The 23539-nt window shown below is 33.9% G+C and overlaps 2 protein-coding genes across 2 annotated transcripts; one reads left to right on the plus strand and one right to left on the minus strand.

Annotated features, from left to right (window-relative positions):
• The first annotated feature begins 14503 nt into the window (after window positions 1-14503).
• LOC132284575 (E3 ubiquitin-protein ligase AIRP2-like) lies at window positions 14504-17905 on the plus strand. Its single transcript, XM_059786684.1, has 5 exons — window positions 14504-14928; window positions 16035-16197; window positions 16322-16388; window positions 16684-16918; window positions 17502-17905. Exons 1-5 carry the CDS (start codon window positions 14840-14842, stop codon window positions 17710-17712), a joined length of 765 nt encoding a protein of 254 aa, XP_059642667.1. The 5' UTR covers window positions 14504-14839; the 3' UTR covers window positions 17713-17905.
• Window positions 17906-19034: 1129 nt separating this feature from the next.
• Window positions 19035-23096, minus strand: LOC132286494 (probable phosphopantothenoylcysteine decarboxylase). The gene is made up of 3 exons (XM_059788842.1): window positions 22834-23096; window positions 21238-21628; window positions 19035-19528 (listed from the first exon to the last, which is right to left on the minus strand). The coding sequence occupies exons 2-3, from the start codon at window positions 21580-21582 to the stop codon at window positions 19235-19237; spliced, it is 639 nt and encodes a 212-aa protein (XP_059644825.1). The 5' UTR covers window positions 21583-21628; window positions 22834-23096; the 3' UTR covers window positions 19035-19234.
• Window positions 23097-23539: the final 443 nt, after the last annotated feature.

Genomic DNA, 23539 nt, shown 5'->3' on the forward strand with positions numbered 1-23539 from the left:
TATTTTCGTCACAAAAGTCAAATTGTCAAAGCAATTGTTAAGCACGCGCTGGGTTAACGGCCCCAATTGACAGAGTTGGGGTAAAATGATAACGTTATTATATTGTTGGGGGTTTTTTAAACTAGTTGGGGTTTTAGGATCATTTTTTGAAAGTATTGAGGGTTTACAAAAATTTGCCCTAAAAAATGTGTAAGTTCTTCACATATCTAGATTCTTTCTTCTTTCAACTTGGATGGGCTGACTTGGGCACAAGGTGGAGGGAAAGGAAAGAGGAGGTTTGCTTGGTTCATTTTTTTAAGAACGGTTTTTAAATTTTTTTGATAACTGAAAATTAGAAAATTATACAAAAACTTACTTACGTTGAAAATTATTTTCTAAAAACTCAGTAAAAAAATAATATTTTTCAATAAATTGTTTTTAAAAATAGTTTGATGTTTTTTAAGTGACAAATGATGATACCCTAAGTTTTTTTTTCTCGAATGCTTTGAACTTTTTTCAAGAGAGAGGGGAAATTAATAAAAGGAATGGATCCCTCTAGCTGAGCCTTCATTATGCTGTCAAAAAATAGTAGAAAAAATAGAGAGGAAAAATAGAAAAGAAATTATTGATTTTATCCTCTTTTTCTAAAAAATAAATAATAATATATTTTTTTTTCTTATTCTCTCCCCTCATTATTGCATTATTCCCTTTCTTTTTTATTTTCCATTTTACTTAAATCATTATGAGTAAAAAAACAAACACCCACATCAATTTAGTGAAGAAAATCCAACTCATTAAAAAGTTAACTCTCCCTTGCAAAAACAAAATTATGTATTTCACCACTTCTTAAATTTTTTGCACCTTTTAAATGGTAAGAATTTTAGCAAATTTAAAAAAAAAAATTAAAAAAAAAAATAATTATGTGTTTTTTTCCCCTTCCAACGGTAACTTTTTAATGCTTTAATATCACTCAATCCTCCCATGGAAAAAACTAATTTCTATTTTCTAACATTTATACTTGGGTCTTCGTTCTCCATACCCATGTTTGACCAACTATACGAATGTTGACTTTTAACTTGATTTAATGCAAAGACAATTGATCTCTATCTCTCCCAAATTTCAACATGCTGAATCTAAATTTAAAGTTCGTTAGTCTTTTAAGGGCAATGAATTGCAGTCAGAGTTGAAAATCAATAGAGTTGACTATTTTTTTCTTAATAAGGGTTTGATTATTAAGCATAGCTTGTAGAATGGATAATGAGTGAGTTGCGCATATCAAGTTAATTGTATATTTGATTAATGAAAATCATCATAATAGTTAATTGTTAAGAACAATTTTAAACAATAAGTAAGATTAATTTTTTTAAAGTGAAACAAAATAAGTATTTTGTTTTATGGTATTTTTAATAATAATTGAAAATAAAAGTATGTTTGGTAATGTTTGTTTGTTATAAAAAAAATTAAAAATTAAAATATAAAAATATGTTTGGTGGAAAAGTATTGTAAATTAAAAAAATATAATAGCTAGTTGAAAAAGTCATTTAAGAGTTTTTTTTTTTTTTTTTTTTTTTTTTACTATTCATTATTACAGTAGTCGTTGTTACAATACGGAAACATGTAAAAAATACTAAATTTGTGTTTCGACTTTTGGCCACTATTCACGAAACGTTTCGATATTGTACAAAACGAAACATTTTTTACGAAATTCGTTTTTTCCACTGTTTACTGTTACATCGCCTAACAAAAATAAAAACACCAAAAACAAAATGTATACCAAACGGACCCTAAATAATATATATATATATATATTTTTTAATGTGTTTTATCAAAACTTGTACTACTATTGCATTTGTACAATTCTTACTATCTACAGAATACTCAAGAGGATACATTTGTGACAATAAGTACTGAATTGGTTGTGGGGATCTTGTGGGCGGGTGTAAGAGGTACTGACAGGTTATTACACTAGGCGAGTTACGAGTGCACAATCCCACATCGTCTGGGTAAGGGAAAGGTGAAGTGCTTATATGTGGTGGTGTTATCTCCAATTGGTATGAGGTCCTTTGGGGTAAAACCCAAGAGCAAAACCGTGCAGGCTCAGGTCCAAAGCAAACATATCATACCATGTGGTGGTTTGAGTCGTTACAAATGGTTCAGAGCCTGACCGAGCCGAAAGTGTGCCGACGGGGATGTCAGGCCTCGTAGAGGGGTGAATTGTGACGACCTTGTGGACAGGTGCATGTGGCATTGGCAGTCAACCACACTAGACGAGCTATAGGTACACAATCCCACATCGCTTGAGTAAAGGAGGCGATGAGTAAAGGAAAGGTAAAGTGTTTATATGTAGTTAGTAAATATATGCTTCAAGTGATATTTAAGATATAACTAACCCTATACTAATATGCCATAAAATATTTGTAATATGTTAAAAATAATTAATTAAATATTCAACTAGATATTTAATTAAACATGCAAATTAAAACAATAAAATAATAATAATAAATAAAAAACCTGGATCGAGGTTAGTATTGGATACTATGTCCTTAAGACAGATTCGCCCCGTTATGGTGCTAACGGACTCAGTGGCGTCTATTTCCCAGGATATAACGATCTACATCCACCAGTAGCAACACTACAAACTTGTAAATACGGCGAACCTCCTCTATGTAATACTCTTTTTGACTCAAAAATGCATCTATACTATATAAATGCTGAATTTGGTGCAATCCAAACCAAATGGTTCGGACCAATCTTAATATGGCTCGATGAAATTAGATTAGGGTCTAAGTAGCTTGGACCACTTAACCTATGGTTTGAACCCACTTGGGTTGGGTTCAAGTCTAGAGAGGGAGATAGAAGAAAATGAAATGAATGATTTGCAAATGATCCAAAAGGGGGTATTTATAGGCAACAAGGTGCCTTTTCGGGTGAGTGCAACCATTTGGAAAAAAGTAAAAAGTAGTTTTTTAAGCAAGGTGCCTTTTCGGATTGGGCGTGTCTCTTCATCATTGGACACAACTATTTATATGTGTCTCTTCATCATTGGACACAACCATTTATATGTGTCTCTTCACATTGGACACATCCACTCCAATTTGTTGCAATGGTTCACATTATGTTTGTTCACCAATAGACACATACACTCTAATAGGTTGTAATGGTTCACATAAATAGTTATGTCTGTTGGTTTTGAGTTGCATCTTTTCATCACATAACCAACCAGTAATCACACTTGTTCAGTCAAAGGCATCTATTGATGACTAATCAAATTTCATTCACAATTTCTAACAATCCCCCACATGAATGGAAATTGGCTGCTTAAATGCAAAAGATGATCATGCAGACACTAGAGAGAGTATAGTCGGAAAGTCATTGCATCAGGATAGGTAGTTTTGGCTTTGAACCTTCCGTAGTGTATTGTTATCGGATTTACTGGCTAACCAATGAACGCGATGTCTGAACTGTTCAGCCGTTTGTGTAAACCAAGACAGTAACAAACACACAATACCTTTCCTCACAAAGTTGGTTCTCATTGTTGTGTTCATTTTGTCCCTGAACAAGTCCTGGTATTCAATGAGTGCTCTATAAAACTTAGCATTTATAGTTCTCATAGAAGCGGCCTGTGATACCCCTCGATTCTAGAGCCACGGGTGATCAAGTCCGAGCACAGATCCGAGGGATATCAGACAATTAATATGTAACCAAGCAAGAATAAATTTGAACGTTAAAAAAAACACAGAACAGATTACCGAAATCATCTAGCATGCACAAAGTCCATTTTTAAACGTTTAATTAAGTTCCTGGAGTCTATAAAAGATGCACAGAACACAAGTTTACAGGAGAGGAATAGACTGAAACTTGCCTTTAGATTTCGGTGTGAAACCTTAAGCGTCGTCTCTAAATTTAAGTTTCAGAATTCTCTAAGTCTGTTTCCCCTCTGCTCTGCTTACAGTTCCCTTCCTCTATTACTTCTTGGTTCCATCCAGAAGCAGCCCCTCTGTTCTTCCTCCAGTTTCCTCCTTTAGCCTCACAGATTATATTTCGAGACTCTCTCTGTTTTCCTCTAAAAGAAACTATTTCGTGAATAGGGTTTTTTTTCCTAACAGACGTAAAAGAACATAAATATATATAGCCGTATATAAAATCCTAACCCTAATTCCAATCCTAACATGTGATGGCTAAAACTCACAAAAGAAAACCCTAAATTTACACTATATATAAAACCAAATAAAACAAATAATCCATTTAAACCATAAATTAATCAAATAATTAAATTAACTCACAAATAAAACAATTACAGTAAAACCACAAACTAATCAGATAATTTAAATTAAAACAATTTCAATTCAACAATTAAATTAAACACATAAATTATAATTAAGCAATTAAGCAAATACACATAAAATAATTTCACCAATTAAAACAATTAATTTAAACAACTAAGTCATATAATTAAATACAAATTAAATCAAAATCAAAATCTAAAATTTAAATTCCCATTTTATCCTTTTGAAAATTAGGGGTATTACATTCTTCCCCCCTAACAAAAGGTATTCCGTCCTTGGAATTCACGAAAACTCTGAATTAATGACTTTGCAAAATTCATTTCCGTTTTCACGTGGCACAACCGTTTATATGAGCTCCACCAAATTCCCAACATAACCAACAACACACTAAGTTTCTATGGAAAAAAAAAAAAAAAAAAAAAATAGTATAAATATACATCTCCTAGGTTGTATCTATCAACGATCCAATCATACCCATATTTAGCGAAGGGTAACAATCCCTATTCCTTCCAGTTCCATTGAACACACACATAAAATTCCGATGCATCCAGCGCTTAACAAGTTGGTAAAGCTATAATATAAACAACTGCCTAACTTGATTAACAAAATCCGTGAAAAGGCAGTGTAATACAGAAAACTGACCTTCCTCCAAAACAACCATTTCCTGATAGAGAACTCCTATATACAAGTTCAACTATCCACAAAATCCGACTGTCACCTCCAAACTATGCGCACTCATTACCAAAAGAGGGTATATTTCTCCGATGTATCCTTACATGAAGTCAAGGTCTTATCAAATAACCTCGCTTCCATACCAGACCAACTAGTGAGAGATCGGCACAACCTACTATCCAAAATCCCAAACATTGTTGCACGAACCTCCTTGTGCCAACAATAACACAGATAATATCGGAAAAGCTAAATAATGCTTTTAATTACCCATGCCCACCTAGGAGGTATATCCTAAGCATATTTGCCATGATCAAATATAATATCGCGATCCAATTTCCTCTCTAGAGATGCGAAGCATAGTTGTTGCTCCAACACCTTCAGAAAGCTCCTTTGACATAGCACCGGTTATCTTCCATATTGAATAACCACATGCTATAACTCCGTTATCAGCGCAATGTACAACTGATAAGAAACGCCAAAGTAAACTCCACTAAAGTGTAGTCCACAAGCGAACTTGCTCTATCCACTACTCTTAAACCATATGGAATTAAAATTCCAACAAATGTCAGTAATTTCTACCAACCATCCCCTACTGATTAGTCCTACTCCCATTTCGATATAAGAAAGGACTAAAACCTCCAGTGATATCCAAGTATCAATTTTCCACCTTACTAACAGATGATATTATTGGAGACAGTTGTGTACATGTCCCTATCCGTACCGCACCAAAACTAACATTGTATGTCGGGATGCAAACCATAACCAGTTGACTGCACCGTAAAATTTATGAATTTTACAGCTCAGTCACTCCGACCTTCCTAGAAGCAGAAAGATAACTACCAATCTTCCTTCAGTACCTAAAACTCATCTGAGTAAGGTACTACCTCCTATGGGGTCAGCTCAAATATTCTAAGTTGACCACTTCTATTTCCCTGGTAATAGCAAGTGGTATTATTTCCACATGCTAAACCACAACGGATTGCGCAATAACCACCGAAGGTTCAATTTCCATACCGGTTGATTAGATCATCCTGTTCCCTATTACTTCCACTAGACGTAGCTTAACGCAAAGTGTGAGTCACCACATTTATCCATCTAAGCCGTCTCGTGATCCGCGCTATTCGTAGGAACTGATATCTTACTAGTTCCCAAAATAGACAAAATGAAACTGATTTAATTTTATTAGTCAACGATCTCCCAACCAGAATCCTGACCCTTATGTAGAATCAGTAATCTCTCATCTAGATCCGTGGAAACTACTCTGTCAGTCCCGCTCTAGCATGAGAAGTGGCCGCAAAGATCTAATGATCTCTGACGGTCCATCTAGATTATTTACCAAACATCAGACTTTGAGACAGATATTAGATGTTCGGTCTCATCTTCAAGTCTTTGACATCTTACTTTTCTAACACAAGTAAGTGTCTATTAGACATCCCGTTTAACTGCAACCGCATATGGAAATCTTTTCATCCTCCAAATAGTCAAAAAATATTCGGGCAACAACTACTTGTTGCGAACGGTAACCTAAAAAAAAATTCCATATTATTTGTACAAATGAGTGACTCTGCCTCCTCCTTGATATGCATCGCCAGCACCTCCTCCTAATGACACCCCCTGATGAGAATAAAATTCTTAATTAAGAATTGATTGATGACTAGTAAATTCGTCTATTATCCTCAGTCGATGTCATTCCAACAAGTACTTAAACCAGTACCAAAATCCTCTTACTGACTTAGGAACACCTGTCTAAAATTTTCCTAGAAGATATTCAGCCAAGCCAGTTCCTTCGATAAACCAGCATGACGTTACAGCTTATCCAATGAATCTATATCATTTGACTTAAACTGCTGGTTTTTCTTATCCCATCCTGAACACATACTATAACTACGCATATCTAAGTTCACTAAATTGGCTAAGGGTAGGTATACTACCAAATCCTTGGACCCCATACCCAAAATCCTAGTATAGTTATCGCTATTCCTCCAAAATAATAGTTGGTTGATCACATACTCGTGTCCCCAACTAAACCACATTCCCCCTCCTAAACATTTAACAAAAAGAAACACATAATGCACACACAATAAAACACAATAAAATCTACGTAAAACATCATTCCTCCTTGCAAAGAAAATCTCCTTTAGAAATCAACTGTGCCTGATTGGTTCACAATCTCCTTTTCCAGTTTCGGAAGTAATCAACCAACCTCAAAACATAAGTTCCAACCATAGCTCCAAACTAAATCCATTTGCCTCAGCAAATTCCAAAGGCTTAACCTTCATCCTCCTTATACGCGGAATATAAACCGTCTAATGTAGCTTTATAAGGCAACTTAGAACGTCTCAACCTACTTCCTATACTTCCCGGAATGTGACATCAAATCATTGCTTCGTTTTGAGAAGAACTCCATCATATCCTAAACTCCTGAAGAGTTCTCTTTTATCTACCTCTTTTAAAGGTAAAACAAAAGTCTAACTATATGTAGGTCAATCCACACCAACTCTATAAGTATCGTTCACTATACTATTAGCAAACAAGATCACTTTCACGTGATCCTTGATTTTCAACATTTAATACCCTCTTTCTTGGGTTTGTTGAAATTTCCTCCACTAGAATCCTCTTTGGACTCCTATTCCTCGGTTGTCTCCTTTATGAGAATAACTAAAATCGTGTTAGTCCATTTATACGGGGACCTAAAACACACTCCTATATCCCTCATTGGCTTATACTTCTAAAAGTAGTGCCAACCGGAACTAAACCTTAAATCTCAAGTTCTGCTTCTGATAGAGAACTCAATAACGTACTCCTATACTTCTTCGGTCTGATTTGCTGTCGCCGCAGACCCCATCCTCCTTCTAGTGTCAACTATTCCATAATTATGGAATATAATTGACATCAGGAGCTCCTCCTAATGAACCGTAAAAGAGTACAACGAATCCTAATATGGCTCTAAGTTTTTAAGAGACGTAACGCGAAAGACTTCTAACAAAAGACACTCCTAAGGACACTATAACCTGGAGTGCTCTGATACCAACTGTGATACCCCTCGATTCTAGAGCCACGGGTGATCAAGTTCGAGCACAGATCCGAGGGATATCAGACAATTAATATGTAACCAAGCAAGAATAAATTTGAACGTTAAAAAAAACACAGAACAAATTACCGAAATCATCTAGCATGCACAAAGTCCATTTTTAAACGTTTAATTAAGTTCCTGGAGTCTATAAAAGATGCACAGAATACAAGTTTACAGGAGAGGAATAAACTAAAACTTGCCTTTAGATTTCGGTGTGAAACCTTAAGCGTCGTCTCTAAATTTAAGTTTCAGAATTCTCTAAGTCTGTTTCCCTTCTGCTCTGCTCACAGTTCCCTTCCTCTATTACTTCTTGGTTCCATCCAGAAGCAGCCCATCTATTCTTCCTCCAGTCTTCCTCCTTTAGCCTCACAGATTATATTCCGAGACTCTCTCTGTTTTCCTCTAAAAGAAACTATTTTGTGAATAGGGTTTTTTTCCTAACAGACGTAAAAGAACATAAATATATATAGCCGTCTATAAAATCCTAACCCTAATTCTAATCATAACATGTGACGGCTAAAACTCACAAAAGAAAACCCTAAATTTACACTATATATAAAACCAAATAAAACAAATAATCCATTTAAACCATAAATTAATCAAATAATTAAATTAACTCACAAATAAAACAATTACAGTAAAACCACAAACTAATCAGATAATTTAAATTAAAACAATTTCAATTCAACAATTAAATTAAACACATAAATTATAATTAAGCAATTAAGCAAATACACATAAAATAATTTCACCAATTAAAACAATTAATTTAAACAACTAAGTCATATAATTAAATACAAATGAAATCAAAATCAAAATCTAAAATTTAAATTCCCATTTTATCCTTTTGAAAATTAGGGGTATTACACGGCCTCACTTCACACTCATATAGGTGATTTCTTATTAAGAGTATCCTACCATACCCCACTAGAATTTTCAAGGTATAAGAGTCATTAAAATCGTAGCTTATCCTAATCTTCGTTGTAGGTAGCACTGTCTCATCATAGAAATGGGTAGAAGATTTACATCTTCCCAGTGCTTTTGGTGAGTCACTCAGAATTTCTGTTGTCCCTTTGAACCCAGATCTTGGGATCTCCAGTCAACTAGGTTGGGTTTTCATTAAGGTGACTCGTTAGCTTTCGGCTTTTAATCCCATTCCCCTTGATGATCTGTACAATTGCTCTCTAATACAACCCTCAATTTTATATGTGGCCACAAGGTTGTGTTTAGAAATATTACACTCTGTAGAGATTTCTCCAGTTGAGAGCAAATGTATACTTTGTGCCCTAAAATTGCTTATTATTGGCACATGTGTAGACTCATTTTGAAATGTCGTCTAAGTTAAGTCTATTAACTTTTCTGTTTGAGTTATTCAAAGTTTCTAATTTTGATTCTTTAAAAGAACATACAACTACACCTTTAATATTAAAGACATATCTACTACTAGATTTGAAGTCTTTAATATCTCTCGTCCAAATTGCATCACTGTTATACCTCCAATTTAGTTAGATATCTCGATCTATGCAATATTGGACTTAGGGTGTATCTCAACTACCCAATTTATTGCTTTTCAGTGATCCTATCATGGATTGAAAATGTGTAATTTAAAAACAGATATTAAGATGTCTTGCAATCTCAACTAATGATATACTTTGACTAGTATTTATATTTGAGATTTACATCTACAAAAGTTAGTTAGGCTTTTGTTATCATAACTAGTATTATCTCAATCTCACTTTATTGAGAATATACTATGTTATCAGATGTTAAATATTTCATATCAAATATACTAATTAGTATATCATTATTTTTTTTTTTTAAGGCATATAATAACTTATGCATTACATTTATGTCATTGTCTCGGTAGTAGCTTTAATCCACTCAAGGACTTATAAACTTGCACACTTGACTTTTCAACTAGAACAAATAACTCAGCATTTCAACTGGAAAAAGAACCCTTCTAGTTGTTCTGTAATATTTTCCTCGTAGGAAATAATATGTACTATTGTTATAATACTACAAATGATTTTTTGTTTTATCCAAAATCTCTTAAGATTAAGAATCTCCACATTTATAAGTATTTCTTATATGATGAGGTAACTCGTATCAAATTTCATCTATGGATAATATCCCCCCACAACTTTGGGATAATCCTAAAATTATTTATATATGATATATTTCTTATGATTTTCCAACTCCTGAAATACCATATATTAAATATTTTACCCCATCTACCTTTCTAAGGTTCTATATTCGCTTCTCAACAAGCATGATAATAGTCTCTAGTGCATAGGTATTCAATTTATCTCTAGCTTATTCTTATAATATGTTACAGACGTTACTGTGAATTAATGCTAGAGATATTAAATACAATGGGCTCTAATTAATATTTGTTTCTACATCTCTTGTATTTATGAATTAAGTTATTCATGTTAAGTCAGTCATATTAACATGTCATAACCTTTCATGTATCACACACATCACATAACTCAATAATTTAAGCAAATAATTCTCTAATTATTTAAGCTTTGGATACAATCACCACAGAGTGAAAACTCACTTCTCAGCTATCATTACTAGTTAAAAATGAGTTATTAGCTATCATTACTAGCTTAGATTAAATACACTCTTCTTATATCTCACTACTAGGTTATGATGAACATCCACTTCTCAACTATTATCGCTAACTTGAAGTTAAGTTTGTTTAGCTATCAATTCTAGTAACTCATAGCTTTAGTACATACTTATCTAAGTAGTCTACCTTGGCAGTAAAGTAATTTGTTTTACAAGTAGTACCTCCTACACGAGCAGATATGATGTATAGCTCAAATACCTTATAGCAAAAATAGCTACTCATCACCCTCGTGTTTTTTACTATCAAGTTGAGAGGTAGAACTGACTAATAGATTTTTCTCTTCCTCTTAGGTTTAGTGCACCTCATTAATCATTGTAGCTTATAACTAAGCTAACTAGTTTGCAACTCAATAATATTTTAGTTTTTAACTAAATTGTAAATTATAGCTAATTAGCTTGATTCAGCTTGTCTAAGTGTACTAACTTAGTGTATCCATAACATTTTCCATTAAACTTTTTAAAGTTATCGGAAAATCTTTTCTTATTTAGTCCATTCACAGCTATATATGTCTTAGACACTAGTATAGATTTTTTTCCCTTGATTATCGGGAGAATTGACATAGCTACACTAGTCAATTTTTATCTGTTGTATTAAATACACAAACCAGTCATGAACTCATACAAAATTAATAATATCACACAATAAATAAACTACATTGTCAAATTAAATTACTATGTACACTAAGTAATTCAACTACATAACTCAATATTATAATCTCAAATAAAAGTAAGCACTTATATAAATAATATTGAACTAACATAAATAATATAGTTTAATATTATCTCACATGATTAATTATATCACATAAGTAATCCAAGAAATAATAATATTCAAGAGAAGACTTTGCTTCCTTAAAGCTTTGTGGATCATTCTCTAATAAACATGCTAGAAAATCATGACCAAAAAATTTAGACGTTCTAACCCTCTTGCTACTTCTAAGCTCATCCTTATTTTCATTTTATGATTTATGTACAAGAAAATGATATGCACTACTATTATGAGCATAACCTATCAAAGGTTTTATGTAACGATCCACTCCACCACATGGTATGATATTGTCTGCTTTGAGTTCGAGTCCACACTATTTTGTTCTTGGGTTTTATCCCGAAAATGCCATATACCAATTAGAGATAACACCACCACATAAAATCACTTCACATTTCCCTTACCTAAGCGATGTGGGACTGTGCACTTGTAGCTTGTCCAGTGTGGTAGCTTGTCAGTACCTCTTGCACCCATCCACGATACACTCACCTGGAAGGCCGTCACATTATAGGTCCCTCTTTAACTTTCTTAGGAGTAGGAACTACAATCTTAGATAGACATCCCCACACTTTTAAGAATTTATAGGAAAGTTTTCAACTTTTTCAAAATTCATATGGTGTCACATTAGTTTTCTTTTGAGGTATTTTATTGAGAATATAATTTGCGAAAAGCAAACTTCCCCCCACAAATTTTGAGTTAAATCAGAATTTATCAATATAGCATTTATCATATCTTCATGAATGATATCATGTTCTGAACAAATATTAGTAAAAGTGTTTTGATCTTTTTGCTAAGTTGATTTTCAACCTCATTTTTGTAGTGTTTAAAACATTTCTAAGATTTTATATTTACTTCGTAGCAAATATACAAAACAGTATCTTATGCAATCATTGATAAAACTCACGAAGTACTCTTTTCGATCTCTTGTTGATACAAATTTAAGATAATATAATATAGTACATTATATTACAAAATTAAAATAATTCAACCAATATTGAATTATATAAATAATTCAATATTCTACTTATATAATATGCTTCAATTTTATATAATATTGAACACATCAATATTTAGCATATTATCATATAATAATGTATATAACATTATTTTATTATATCTCAATTATTAGTATAATCTCTACTTATTTTTATCTTAAATAGAAGCATATAATAAAAATCTACGTAATGAATGAATCTGTCTTAAGATTGTTAGTAAATATATGTTTCAAGTGATATTTAAGATATAACTAACCCTATACTAATATGCCATAAAATATTTGTAATATGCTAAAAATAATTAATTAAATATTCAACTAAATTAAACATGCAAATTAAAGTAATAAAATAATAATAATAAATAAAGAACCTGGACCGAGGCTAGTATTGGATACTATGTCCTTAAGACAGATTCGCTCCGCTATAGTGCTAACGGACTCAGTGGCGTCTATCTCCCAAGATACAACGGTTTACATCCACCAATAGCAGCATTACAAACTCGTAGATACGACGAACCTCCTCCTTGTAATATTCTCTCTAACTCAAAAATATATCTATACTATATAAATGCTGAATTGGGTGCAATCCGAACCAAATGTTTCAGACCAATCTTAATATGGCTCGATGAAATTGGATTACGGTCTAAGTGGCTTGGACCACTTAACATATGGTTTGAACTACTTGGGTTGGGTTCAAGTCTAAAGAGGGAGATAGAAGAAAATGAAATGAATGATTTGCAAATGCTTCAAGGGGGGTATTTATAGGCAACAATGTGCCTTTTTGGGTGGGTGCAACCCTTTGGAAAAAAGTAAAAAGTAGTTTTTTAAGCAATGTGCTTTTTCGGATTGGGTGTGTCTCTTCATCATTAGACACAACTATTTATATGTGTCTCTTCATCATTGGACATAACCATTTATATGTGTCTCTTCACACTGAACACATCCACTCCAATATGTTGCAATGGTTCACATGGTGTCTGTTCACCAATAGACACATCCATTCCAATTGGTTGGAATGGTTCACACAAATTGTTATGTCTGTTGGTTTTGAGTTACATCTTTTCATCCCATAACCAACCAGTAATTGCACATGTTCAATCAAAGGCATCTATTGATGACTAATCAAACAATTTTCATTCACAATTTCTAACAGGTGTGTCACTCCAATTGGTATGATGCCTTTTGGGGTAAAACCCAAGAGCAAAACCATGCGGGTTCAGGCCCAGAGTGAACAGTATCATACCATATGATGGAATGAGTATTACAAATAGTATCAGAGCCTGACCCAGCCGAAAGTGTGGCCAACGAGGATGTTGGGCCCAAAAGGGGTGATTGTGGCGACCCTATGGGCGGGTGCAAGAGGCTTACAGGTACACAATCCCACGTCGTCTGGGTAAGGGAAAGATGGTATGAGCCCTTTTGGAATAAAACTCAAAAACAAAACCGTGCAAATTCAGACCCAAAACGAACAATATTATACCATTTGATTGAACTACAGAGGTAGTTATCATCTCAAAAATAATCATATTTAATAGAAAACTAACTCTGTAACAGTCTTTCGGAACTTTTGTTCTTCAGAACTGTTTTGTAGTTTTTCACACCAAATGAATTTTCATGCTCAAAAATTGAAAATTGTTTTCTATTTTTGTTAAATTATTATTGAAAACTTAAAAAAACAACAAAGTAAACCTAGCAGCTACATTAAATGTGTATAATGATGAAAAGAAAATTTAATGATAAGCATTATTTTCCTTTTAAATTAAATGCACGAGGGTAAAATTGAATTTAAAAAATCAATGATAAGTATTATTTTCCTTTTAAACTAAATGCATGAGGGTAATATTGAATTAAAAAAATTCAAGATAAGCATTATTTTCGATTTAAATTAAATGCATGAGGGTAAAATTGTGTTAAAAAAAGTTAATGATAAATATTATTTTCCTTTTAAATTAAATGCACGAGGGTAAAATTATCTTTTTCTATTTTCTGATGGTTGTAGTAGTTCCCAGTTGTCAATTAAGACTGGCCAAGCAAAATTATTGGGTGAGTTGGGATAGGGTTTCTCTCTTTTTTATCATAATCTGACCAAAACTAACAACTCTCTTGCTGTTTGCTCAACTAAAATAACAAAATCAGTCTAAGGGCAGTTTCACATCTACAAAAAAAAAAATCAAATTTCAAACGAATAAAGACCAACAAACACTCTCTCTCCCTACTCTCTCTCTCTCTCTCTCTCTCTCTCTCTTGTTTCCGTTTCTTGACAGGTCTCCATAATCAACCCATTCCATAGCCCACAGCTTCTAGATAACGAAGACCTTTCTTTGCCTCCTTGTTCAACACTCCATAAATCAACATATATATATATATATATGACCATTCATTGCTGAAATAATGCTTCTGATCAGCCTTTGATTTGTGACATTGGAGAGAAAGAGATGATGGATTATCATCGACTTGCTGGTAGATCCTCTTACGAGGATAAACTCAAACTCCTTGAGGCTGATATACAGCATGCCAATTTGCTGTGAGCTCTCTCTTTCTCTCTTCCCCTAAATTGGTTTCTCTATTGATTTTTTTTAAAAAAATTCCAGAATTTTAAGACTGTTTTGTTTGTGGGTTCTATGAAAATTTACAACAATGTATGAATTTTCTTGGGGTTTTAGGTTATCCCCTGTTTTCTACTTTACTGATTTTTTAATGGGTACATTTTCATTATCTTCATTTTTAAAGTATTCTGTAATTTCAGCAAGGGTGCATTCCCAATTTGAGATTTTTGATGTTGGCTATTTTGTTTGAGTTGTGCTTTTGATGGGTAATATAAATAACACACACACACACACACATATATATGCATATATATATAAATATTCTTTTTTTTTTTTCAAGTATTCTGTAATTTCACGAAGAGGGCATTTCCAATTTGAGATTTTTTATGTTGGAAATGGTCAATTGTTTGAGTTGTGGTTTTGATGCGTTTATACAAAATAATATATATATATATATATATATATATATCAGGCAATCTGTGCTTGCTAATTTAGTTATAACAGTTTGTTATTCCAGCGTAATTATATTTGATGGCTTTAATCTCTGATAATTCAGACCAAAAATAAAAGAGAATGAGAGAGACAGGTAATAAAAAACTTTCATTCAGCCAAGGAAATTGAAATTCAAGAAGTTTGGCTTTACTGAATTTTAATAAAATTTATTTTAGATGTTGAATGTTAAAAACTGCACATCATTATGAAATGATGGTTTTTTTTTTTTTTTTTTTTTTTTTTTTTGGTTAGGTAAATACTCGCCCACTGTAGGCCTCGAACCCCTGTGCTAATGGCCCAGTGGTATGGGTTTGATGAGTTTGCATACAGGAAACCTTATCATTTATGTGGAATTTAATGAGCTTATTACCAAATTCAAAACCACTCAAAAAAATAAATAAAAAAAAAATTCTCAATTTTGTTTGTTTAGTTCTTACTTTCTTTTTCTTTCTTTTAAACTTTTTAAACGTTGATTCGCCTAGTAATTCCATATTATGAACACTTGATTATTTATGGTCCGATGGAGGCTGCTAATTAATGTCACTGGCTAATGGAAGTGATTATCTTATTCTTAGTTGATTTATGGTTGCAGGGCTTCTTCTATTCCAAGTGTAAAGGGCAGTGCTTGTCTTCAAATGAAATTGGTCTACAACCCCTTTGCACCCATTTTTTTGCTATTTCTCCAATGGATGGACTGCTCATGCACATGTCTGTTTCCGAGTTATTTGAATCTCTTCCACATAGTTGTATACAAGGTTGTTCCCTACTTGCTTACTCATGCATTTTTTCGGGCAAAATCTTTTTCTTTTTTATTTTGTTTTTCTTTGGGGAGTTGGTGATCATATCGTTGGTCCATGGTTAATCTCTTATATCCTTTAGGTGTGCCCAGATGGTAAGCCACTTCTCTCTTCATATAGAAGGAAAGCAACCATTAGAGAGTTCTACGGTATGCCAACGATCTTCAGTTCTTTTTCGGTTAATTTGATTTGTTTAAGTGGCCTATTTGGCATTACAAAGACATGGAACCACTAAATGTGTTTCACATAGCATTTGAAGTTAGTATATTTTGCTTTGTAGAGAATGTTTAATTTAGTTTGATTCATTGCATTCATCATGTCATTTTAGTACTTTTTGCACTTTTAGTGCAAGGAACACCAAAGGGAATGGTTTCATTTTGTGTTTTTAATCTGGTTTTTACAGTTACTTTTAATTTGTATATTCTAAAAGGAAAAATATTGCAGCCGTGATATTTCCATCTCTTCAACGTCTCCAAAGCAACCCATCAGAGCTGGATATTGATAAGGACAAATGTCACGGCCTGGACTCGATAGTCACGAAAGGACTAGAGAAAAAGAGAAAGCATCCGGACGTTGATTTGGAGAGAGAAGATGAATGTGGGATCTGCTTAGAGCCCTGCACCAAAATGGTTCTGCCAAACTGCTGTCATGCAATGTGCATCAATTGCTACCATGACTGGTATATATGACCCCCTTTCTATTTTAATTTGTTTAATGTGGTTCATTGGTAATATGTGGTAGAATAGAAGGTCCTTTACAAAGGGCTTAATGCAAGTGTTAGGGGGCAAATTGGCCCTTTCCCATTGGGCACCCGTCCCGTGTAGAATGGTTTATAATGCGAAAATACTATTTTACCCTTATACCTTATGTTATATGCAAAATTACCCCCCCTTCTTCGAAGAATGTTAATGTTTATTTGATTAATTTAGTACGACGGTGTAAATTTTGGAGAAAGGTTTTTTGGTTTATATTCCTAAATTTGAGTTTTGAATTTTTGAATGAGAAAATTAGGGGGGAAAATGAGTTGGAATTGCTTAAACAGGTGCGGGGGTGGTTTACTAAAAAGTTTAGGGCGGGGAGGAGTGGGGGAATGGGGATGGGAAGGGCCCTGCCCCATTGCCATCCCCACCCTAGTGGGATCGCCTCCTCCTTCCAAATGGAAGGTTGAAAGTTGGAGTCCCTAACGTGTGTGCAAGTATGATTTCTTTACCAAAGAAACAAAATATGAAGTTCCTTTCCGTAACACTTCTCTCTTTTTACAGGAACACGAGGTCAGAATCGTGCCCATTTTGCCGGGGTAGCCTTAAAAGAGTTAATTCAGGGGACTTGTGGGTTCTCACACACGGTGGGGATGTAGCTGATGCAGAAACCGTTTCCAAGGAAGAAATGCTGCGCTTCTACCTCTACATGAACAGGCTGCCCAAAGATGTTCCAGATGCTCTTTTCTTAGTGTATTACGAGTATCTAATGTGATTGGTAGCAGAGAAGAATTGATGTACAGGATGAGAAATCTGTTAATACATGTGGATAGTCTCGGTGAGTTTTTTTTTTTTTGCCCTTTTAATTGAACATTTTTCTTCCACAAGATCTTTGTGCAGAATAATGTGTATCTCAGTGTAGAAGAACTAATAGTTTAACATATAAATAAAGAAAAACAATTTTTTAATTTGCGGTATGGAATTATTTCATGTGTGTGGTTATGTCATCTGTTGAGATTGCATAAGGATGGGTGAAGCTTCTGATCTCATGGAATAAGGAACGAAAAGTGGAACAAATATTTAACGTTATTAAATTTTCAATAAATGGGCACAATCAAACCTTATATGATAATTATTTCATTGAGATTTTTATTTGTGATAATTATATTTGATTATATAAGTCACTTATTTTATTTAAAATAATTGTCATTCCATTTGGTTGACCAATTTGTCAAGTGGGTTTGGAATTATTAGGCAATTTGGTCTAAGTTACTCTTCATAGGGGACAGTTGATATTAATTGATCAATTAAAGAAAATTTGGACTTTTTGACAATCAAACAGTGGTCAAATCATCGAATTTTGTAAACCTGATTCTAATGGTAAATTTAAAGGAAGAAATGTGAAGGCAAACGATAATAAGAGCTTGATTTTAAAGATTACAGTGAAAGAAGTGAAAGATCCATTGAATTTTTTTTATTTTTTATTTAACAAGACAAAGATCCATTGAATGGTATTCATCAAATTGTAGGTTCAGATTTAACACAGAGAAGCCCTTTCCTTTTGGATTGCTTCCGACTCCAAACCCTAATTCCACAAGGGGTTCCATAGAATTCATACCCATTTTTCTAATGGAGATCGTGGTTGGGATGCAAACTCAGGCGGGAAGCCCTTTCCTTTTGGATTGCTTCTGAATCCAAGCCCTAATTCCACAAGGGTTCCATGGATTGCTTCTGAATCAAAACCCTAATTCCACAAGGGTTCCATGGAATCCATACCCATTTTTCTAATGGAGATCACGGTTGGGATGCAAACTCGGGCCGGAAGCCCTTTACTTTTGGATTGCTTCCGAATCCAAACCTCAACTCCACAAGAGTTCCATAGAATCCATACCCATTTTTCTAATGGAGATCGTGGTTGGAATGCAAACTCAGGCGGGAAGCCCTTTCCTTTTGGATTGCTTCTGAATCCAAACCCTAATTCCACAAGGGTTCCATGGAATCCATAACAATTTTCTAATGGAGATCATAGTTGGGATGCAAACTCAGACGGATTGAGCAGTTGTCAGCGAGCTCAACCCGAGCTTGAGCTCAAGTCCAACCTGACCTCCAACTCGATGAATCCGAACACACTTATCTAATAAACAACACATGATTTGAGCAAAACACAATTAATAACACATGATTCGAACAAACTCTCACACCCTACATGTGAAAATTACAAGAAGTCTTAACATTCTGTACATATAAATTGAATCACTCTTCCATCATTTCTGGAAATGAAAGATTTTAGTCACGAATTACTGAACACTACCAGCACTTGATTGAGCCTTTGACTCTAAAAAGAGTCTTACCGTTGAGAAGATGAGGGAAGGTTCAGCCATTGCACCATTTCCGTAATCCCTACAAGCTAGCATTTTCGTCACGGGTGGGATAAGCGAAATTCCGAGCTCGTCAATTAACACAAGATGCCGTTCTGTGAAGGGATTGTTCCACATGAATGTGTTCATGGCTGGTGCCACAAAGAGTGGCTTACTGTAATCCCATGCTCGCACAACGCTAGTCAGCAGGTTGTCACACAATCCCCCAGCAATCTGTCATAGAATACAAAAAGAGAAGAAAAAAAAGTAATTAAAAAAAAAAAAAAAAAAAAAAAAAATTAGATGAAGACAAAAAATATATCTGCAGAGGAGAACATCATGAAGGCCAAGACAAATCATTCTCAGCAGAATAAAATTCTCAATATGTCTCATTATATGTAAGGTTTATGTGAATGCGTGCTTGTTGTACTTGACTCAACAAAACCTTGCCCCAAGTACCAACTCATCGCAGTCAGCTACATGACTTGTGTGTAACCATTCCGCTCAAAGATCATAGTTTCAGATACAAATACAAATTCATGCTAGAACTCATTCAAGTAACTGTTAGTTCATTCAAGTAACTTCGAAATTGAACAACGACGTGGTTGTCCATGATTTAATCAAATAATTAGTTTGCATACTATAACACAGGGATATCCAACAGGGAAGGCACAAAAATGTATCATATTGTACTAATATCATAGACGCGTGGTTTAACTAATTAAGGAAAGTAAACTAGTCCAAGTAGCATACAAATCTTGTTTTGATTTTGAGAAGAATTATTAATTCTTTTTTATAGGTAAATAATCCACAATAGTCTGACAATAAAAATGCAAAATAGCCAAATTAATATATATTAAGCTGTAATTTGTTTCTTAAAAAGCGACAAAGGACACAGCTATAGCCAAGATAAAAATCATAAAACTTTTTTTGTGGCTATACAAACCAAGGTTTGAAAATGTTGATTGGCTACAAACAAGAAAGGCAGAGTAGCCAGATGAACAGCATAAACTGAGTTTTTCTTTTTTAAAAGTGACGAAGCCTGTAGAAATAGTCTTAACACATGATACATGATTCGAACACACTCTCAATGACGCACATACAAACTCACCCACGTATGATGCTAGAACTCATTCAAGTAATTGTTAGTTCACTCAAGTCAACTTCAAAATCAAACAACAGCACAACTGTCCATGCTCCAATCAAATAATTAGTTTGCCTACCATATAACTCAGGTACATGCAACAGGCCAGGCACAAAAATGTATCATATTGTACCAATATTATGGACGTATGGTTTAACAAATATTGATTATTAAGGCTAGTAACCTAGTCCTAGTATATCACAAATCACGTTGTCACTTTTGAGTCAATAATTATTGATGGCTCCTATGTCAAATATAGCATGCTTTTTTATAGGTAAAGTAATCCACAGTAATCAACAACAAAAATGCAAAATAGTCAATTGAATAAATATCAAGCTGTATTTTCTTTCTTAAAAAGTGACAAAGGAAACAGCAATAGCCACGATAAAACTTTTTTTGTGGCTGTATAAACCAGGTTCTAAATAGTTGATCGTCCAAAAAACACAAAATAGATACAGGAACAATATACAAGAGTATTTGCTTTTTAAAAAGTGATAAAAGTGTATAGGGATAGTCTGAACAAAAAAAAAAAAAATTGTGGCCATATAAACCAAGGTTTGAAAAGCTGGCAGTAGTGACCTTGCAAGTTCATTCAGTTGACGAGAAAAACTAAGAAACATAACATGTTGAGTTTGGTCAATTATGGAAGGGGGCTATAATGTACATATTATAACTTTAGTTAGTACATGCTGAAACTCCAGTTCAATGACTTGAAAATTTGATATCTAACAAACCTCACCATTCCCCAGATTCCCCACTCCCCTCAAAAATAGTTTACAAGATTGGTGCACATTATTACCTTGCCAAGTGTGTTTGCAGACAATGGAGCAATAACCATGATATCAGCCCACCTGCGGAGCTCAATGTGAAGCACGCCATCACCTATCTTCGTCCAAGTTGACCACTCATCTTCATCAGTATAAAGCATTACATCTTGTGGAAGTGATGCTTTTTCGATGAAAGGCAAAGAAGCCCTAGTGGCGACTGCTTTTACTTCTGCCCATTCAGAAAAACAACGGCAGAGGTTCCCAAACTTTATAGCAGCTACACTTCCACTAGCAGCAAGTAGAATCCGTGGCTTCCTCGTACAAGTATTAGCTTGTGTTGCGTTCCTTTCTGCACTTGCAGGTTCTGAGAATGCCATGAAGTATGCAACAAGTCCAACAATATTCTTGGGAGTCCTTGGTATACTGTAAAACCCAACAACTTATCACCTTATTTAGTCCAACAAAATCAGTAACCTGTTTAGATTAGCATTGGACTCACAGACAAAAGCAAGTCCACTAAATCCAATGTAAGATGTTCAAAGAATATCTTGAAAGAAACTGAATAACTAATTCAAGTCACTTGGCAATTTCCTGGCGGCCATGCACTTATTTATCAAAAAGTAGCAAGAAGGGAAAGAGGTTTCATCTATGACCAATCCTCCATGGCCACACTATATGTGAAATTTTTAGTTCATTAAGGTCTTGCTTGAGAAGACGAAAAATGAAATATTGAAAAATTTAAGAACTAAACTCTAAATGTTGAATTTTAAGCACTGAATTCAAGAAAACCATTAAACACAGTATATTCAGCAAAAATTTGTCAAGTTCGATAAAAAGTTTAAGCACACAGCATGTTTAGCTAAAATTTGTCAAGTTCAATAAAATCTTTAAACACATAGCATATTCAGCTATCAGTGAAGTTCCATTCACTTACAACTTTGACTACTTTAAGTGTATCTGATTTTAATTTTTCAATTAACACTTGAATTGCATTATCAACTGCAATTGTTTGCAAAATCACTTACATTTCGTTTGGATGCATGAAATCAGTGTCTTAGGATTGGTATTGAAGTTCTAATTTAAGTTGAATTAGTTTTTCTCCAATTCCAGTTCCAATGTCAAAATTTGCATGCTACCAAAAGGAGCACCATGTTCTGTTTTAAGTGCTGAATTAGTGTATCATACATCACCCAACTCTTAAAAATTCTCCTACTTACTTACCCACATGGTTGCTCCATAACACCAAAAAAAGCACACAATGGTACCAAGGACATGCTTGGTCCAGGTTTCAAAACATACTTCTCAGAAACGGAAAACTATTTTCGAAAATACCCCTTTTCTAGTTTTCTTAGGGGAGTTTTCAAAAATCAGTTCTCAGAAAATGTCAACCAAATAAAATTTGTTAAGTTTCCATTTTCAGTTCTGAAAAATAAAAATTACCCTGAACCAAGCAGGTTCTAAAAAACCCAAACACAATAAACATCCAACTAAAAAAAAAAAAATTAATAATAATAAAAACAATATAAACAATAACAATCGCTTGCACTGAAGTTGCTGAGCTGAGGTACACAAAGACAAACATTTTTTCTTTGAAGGAATAAAACCCACTGAAAACAAGAGAGAGGTACCTCCGGCGGTGTTAATGGCCCGCGATGTCACTGGTAGGGCCCACAAAAGCGATCGCGGGAATGAGCTCCGACTACTAGTGTAAGTGACTGACTATCAAAGTGGTAGTTTAAAGCAGATCGAAATGGAAGTGATGGCTACAAGGTAATATGTTGTTCCAATGGCGCCCCAAAAATGCCCCAGTAGTGGACGACACCCTCTCTCTAGTCCCCAAGAAACCCACAAACCATGAGGCCCTACCTTGGGCTTTCTCAGTAATGAAAAGATTAAAGTGGGCTCTCTTAGGACTAGTGAGATTTTCTTTTTGACCATGACTCTTATCCTGGGTGACGGACAACAACAACAAACAAATATATATATATATATATATACTAGAAATTCGTACGTAATTAAAAGCTAATAAATATAAATAAATAAATAAGTGGATTAAAAGTATTGCAAACAATTATACATTTGTTATTTAATATTGACTTAAAATTATGATCACGAAGTTTGTCATCCTTATACATACCATGTCAATTGCCACTCGATTTCATTTCTTTATTGAATTTCTTACCTTCCGAATATGGTTGTCTCTTTGGTCAGGTGACAAATTTTCATAACTATTTCTATAATATGCATTCAATTTATTGCATCTATTTTCGTGTCTCATTGAATTGTTCCACCTAATAATAGAAAATACGAAGTAAGTAAAGATGTTGTTTTCAT

This window comes from Cornus florida, unplaced genomic scaffold, assembly GCF_030987335.1.
Source record: "Cornus florida cultivar Cherokee Brave unplaced genomic scaffold, ASM3098733v1 CherokeeBrave_3.0.0_Hap2_Chr11, whole genome shotgun sequence".
NCBI classification, from domain to species: Eukaryota; Viridiplantae; Streptophyta; class Magnoliopsida; order Cornales; family Cornaceae; genus Cornus; species Cornus florida.

Excerpts from the sequence above, each read along its gene's own strand:
- LOC132284575 (XM_059786684.1), top strand. The coding sequence starts at position 14,840 with ATGATGGATTATCATCGACTTGCTGGTAGATCCTCTTACGAGGATAAA. Across the intron at positions 14,929-16,034 it reads ATACAGCATGCCAATTTGCT|GGCTTCTTCTATTCCAAGTG; the intron begins GTGAGCTCTCTC and ends TTATGGTTGCAG. Across the intron at positions 16,198-16,321 it reads TCCACATAGTTGTATACAAG|GTGTGCCCAGATGGTAAGCC; the intron begins GTTGTTCCCTAC and ends TATATCCTTTAG.
- LOC132286494 (XM_059788842.1), bottom strand. The coding sequence starts at position 21,582 with ATGGCATTCTCAGAACCTGCAAGTGCAGAAAGGAACGCAACACAAGCT. Across the intron at positions 19,529-21,237 it reads CTGCAAACACACTTGGCAAG|ATTGCTGGGGGATTGTGTGA; the intron begins GTAATAATGTGC and ends ATTCTATGACAG.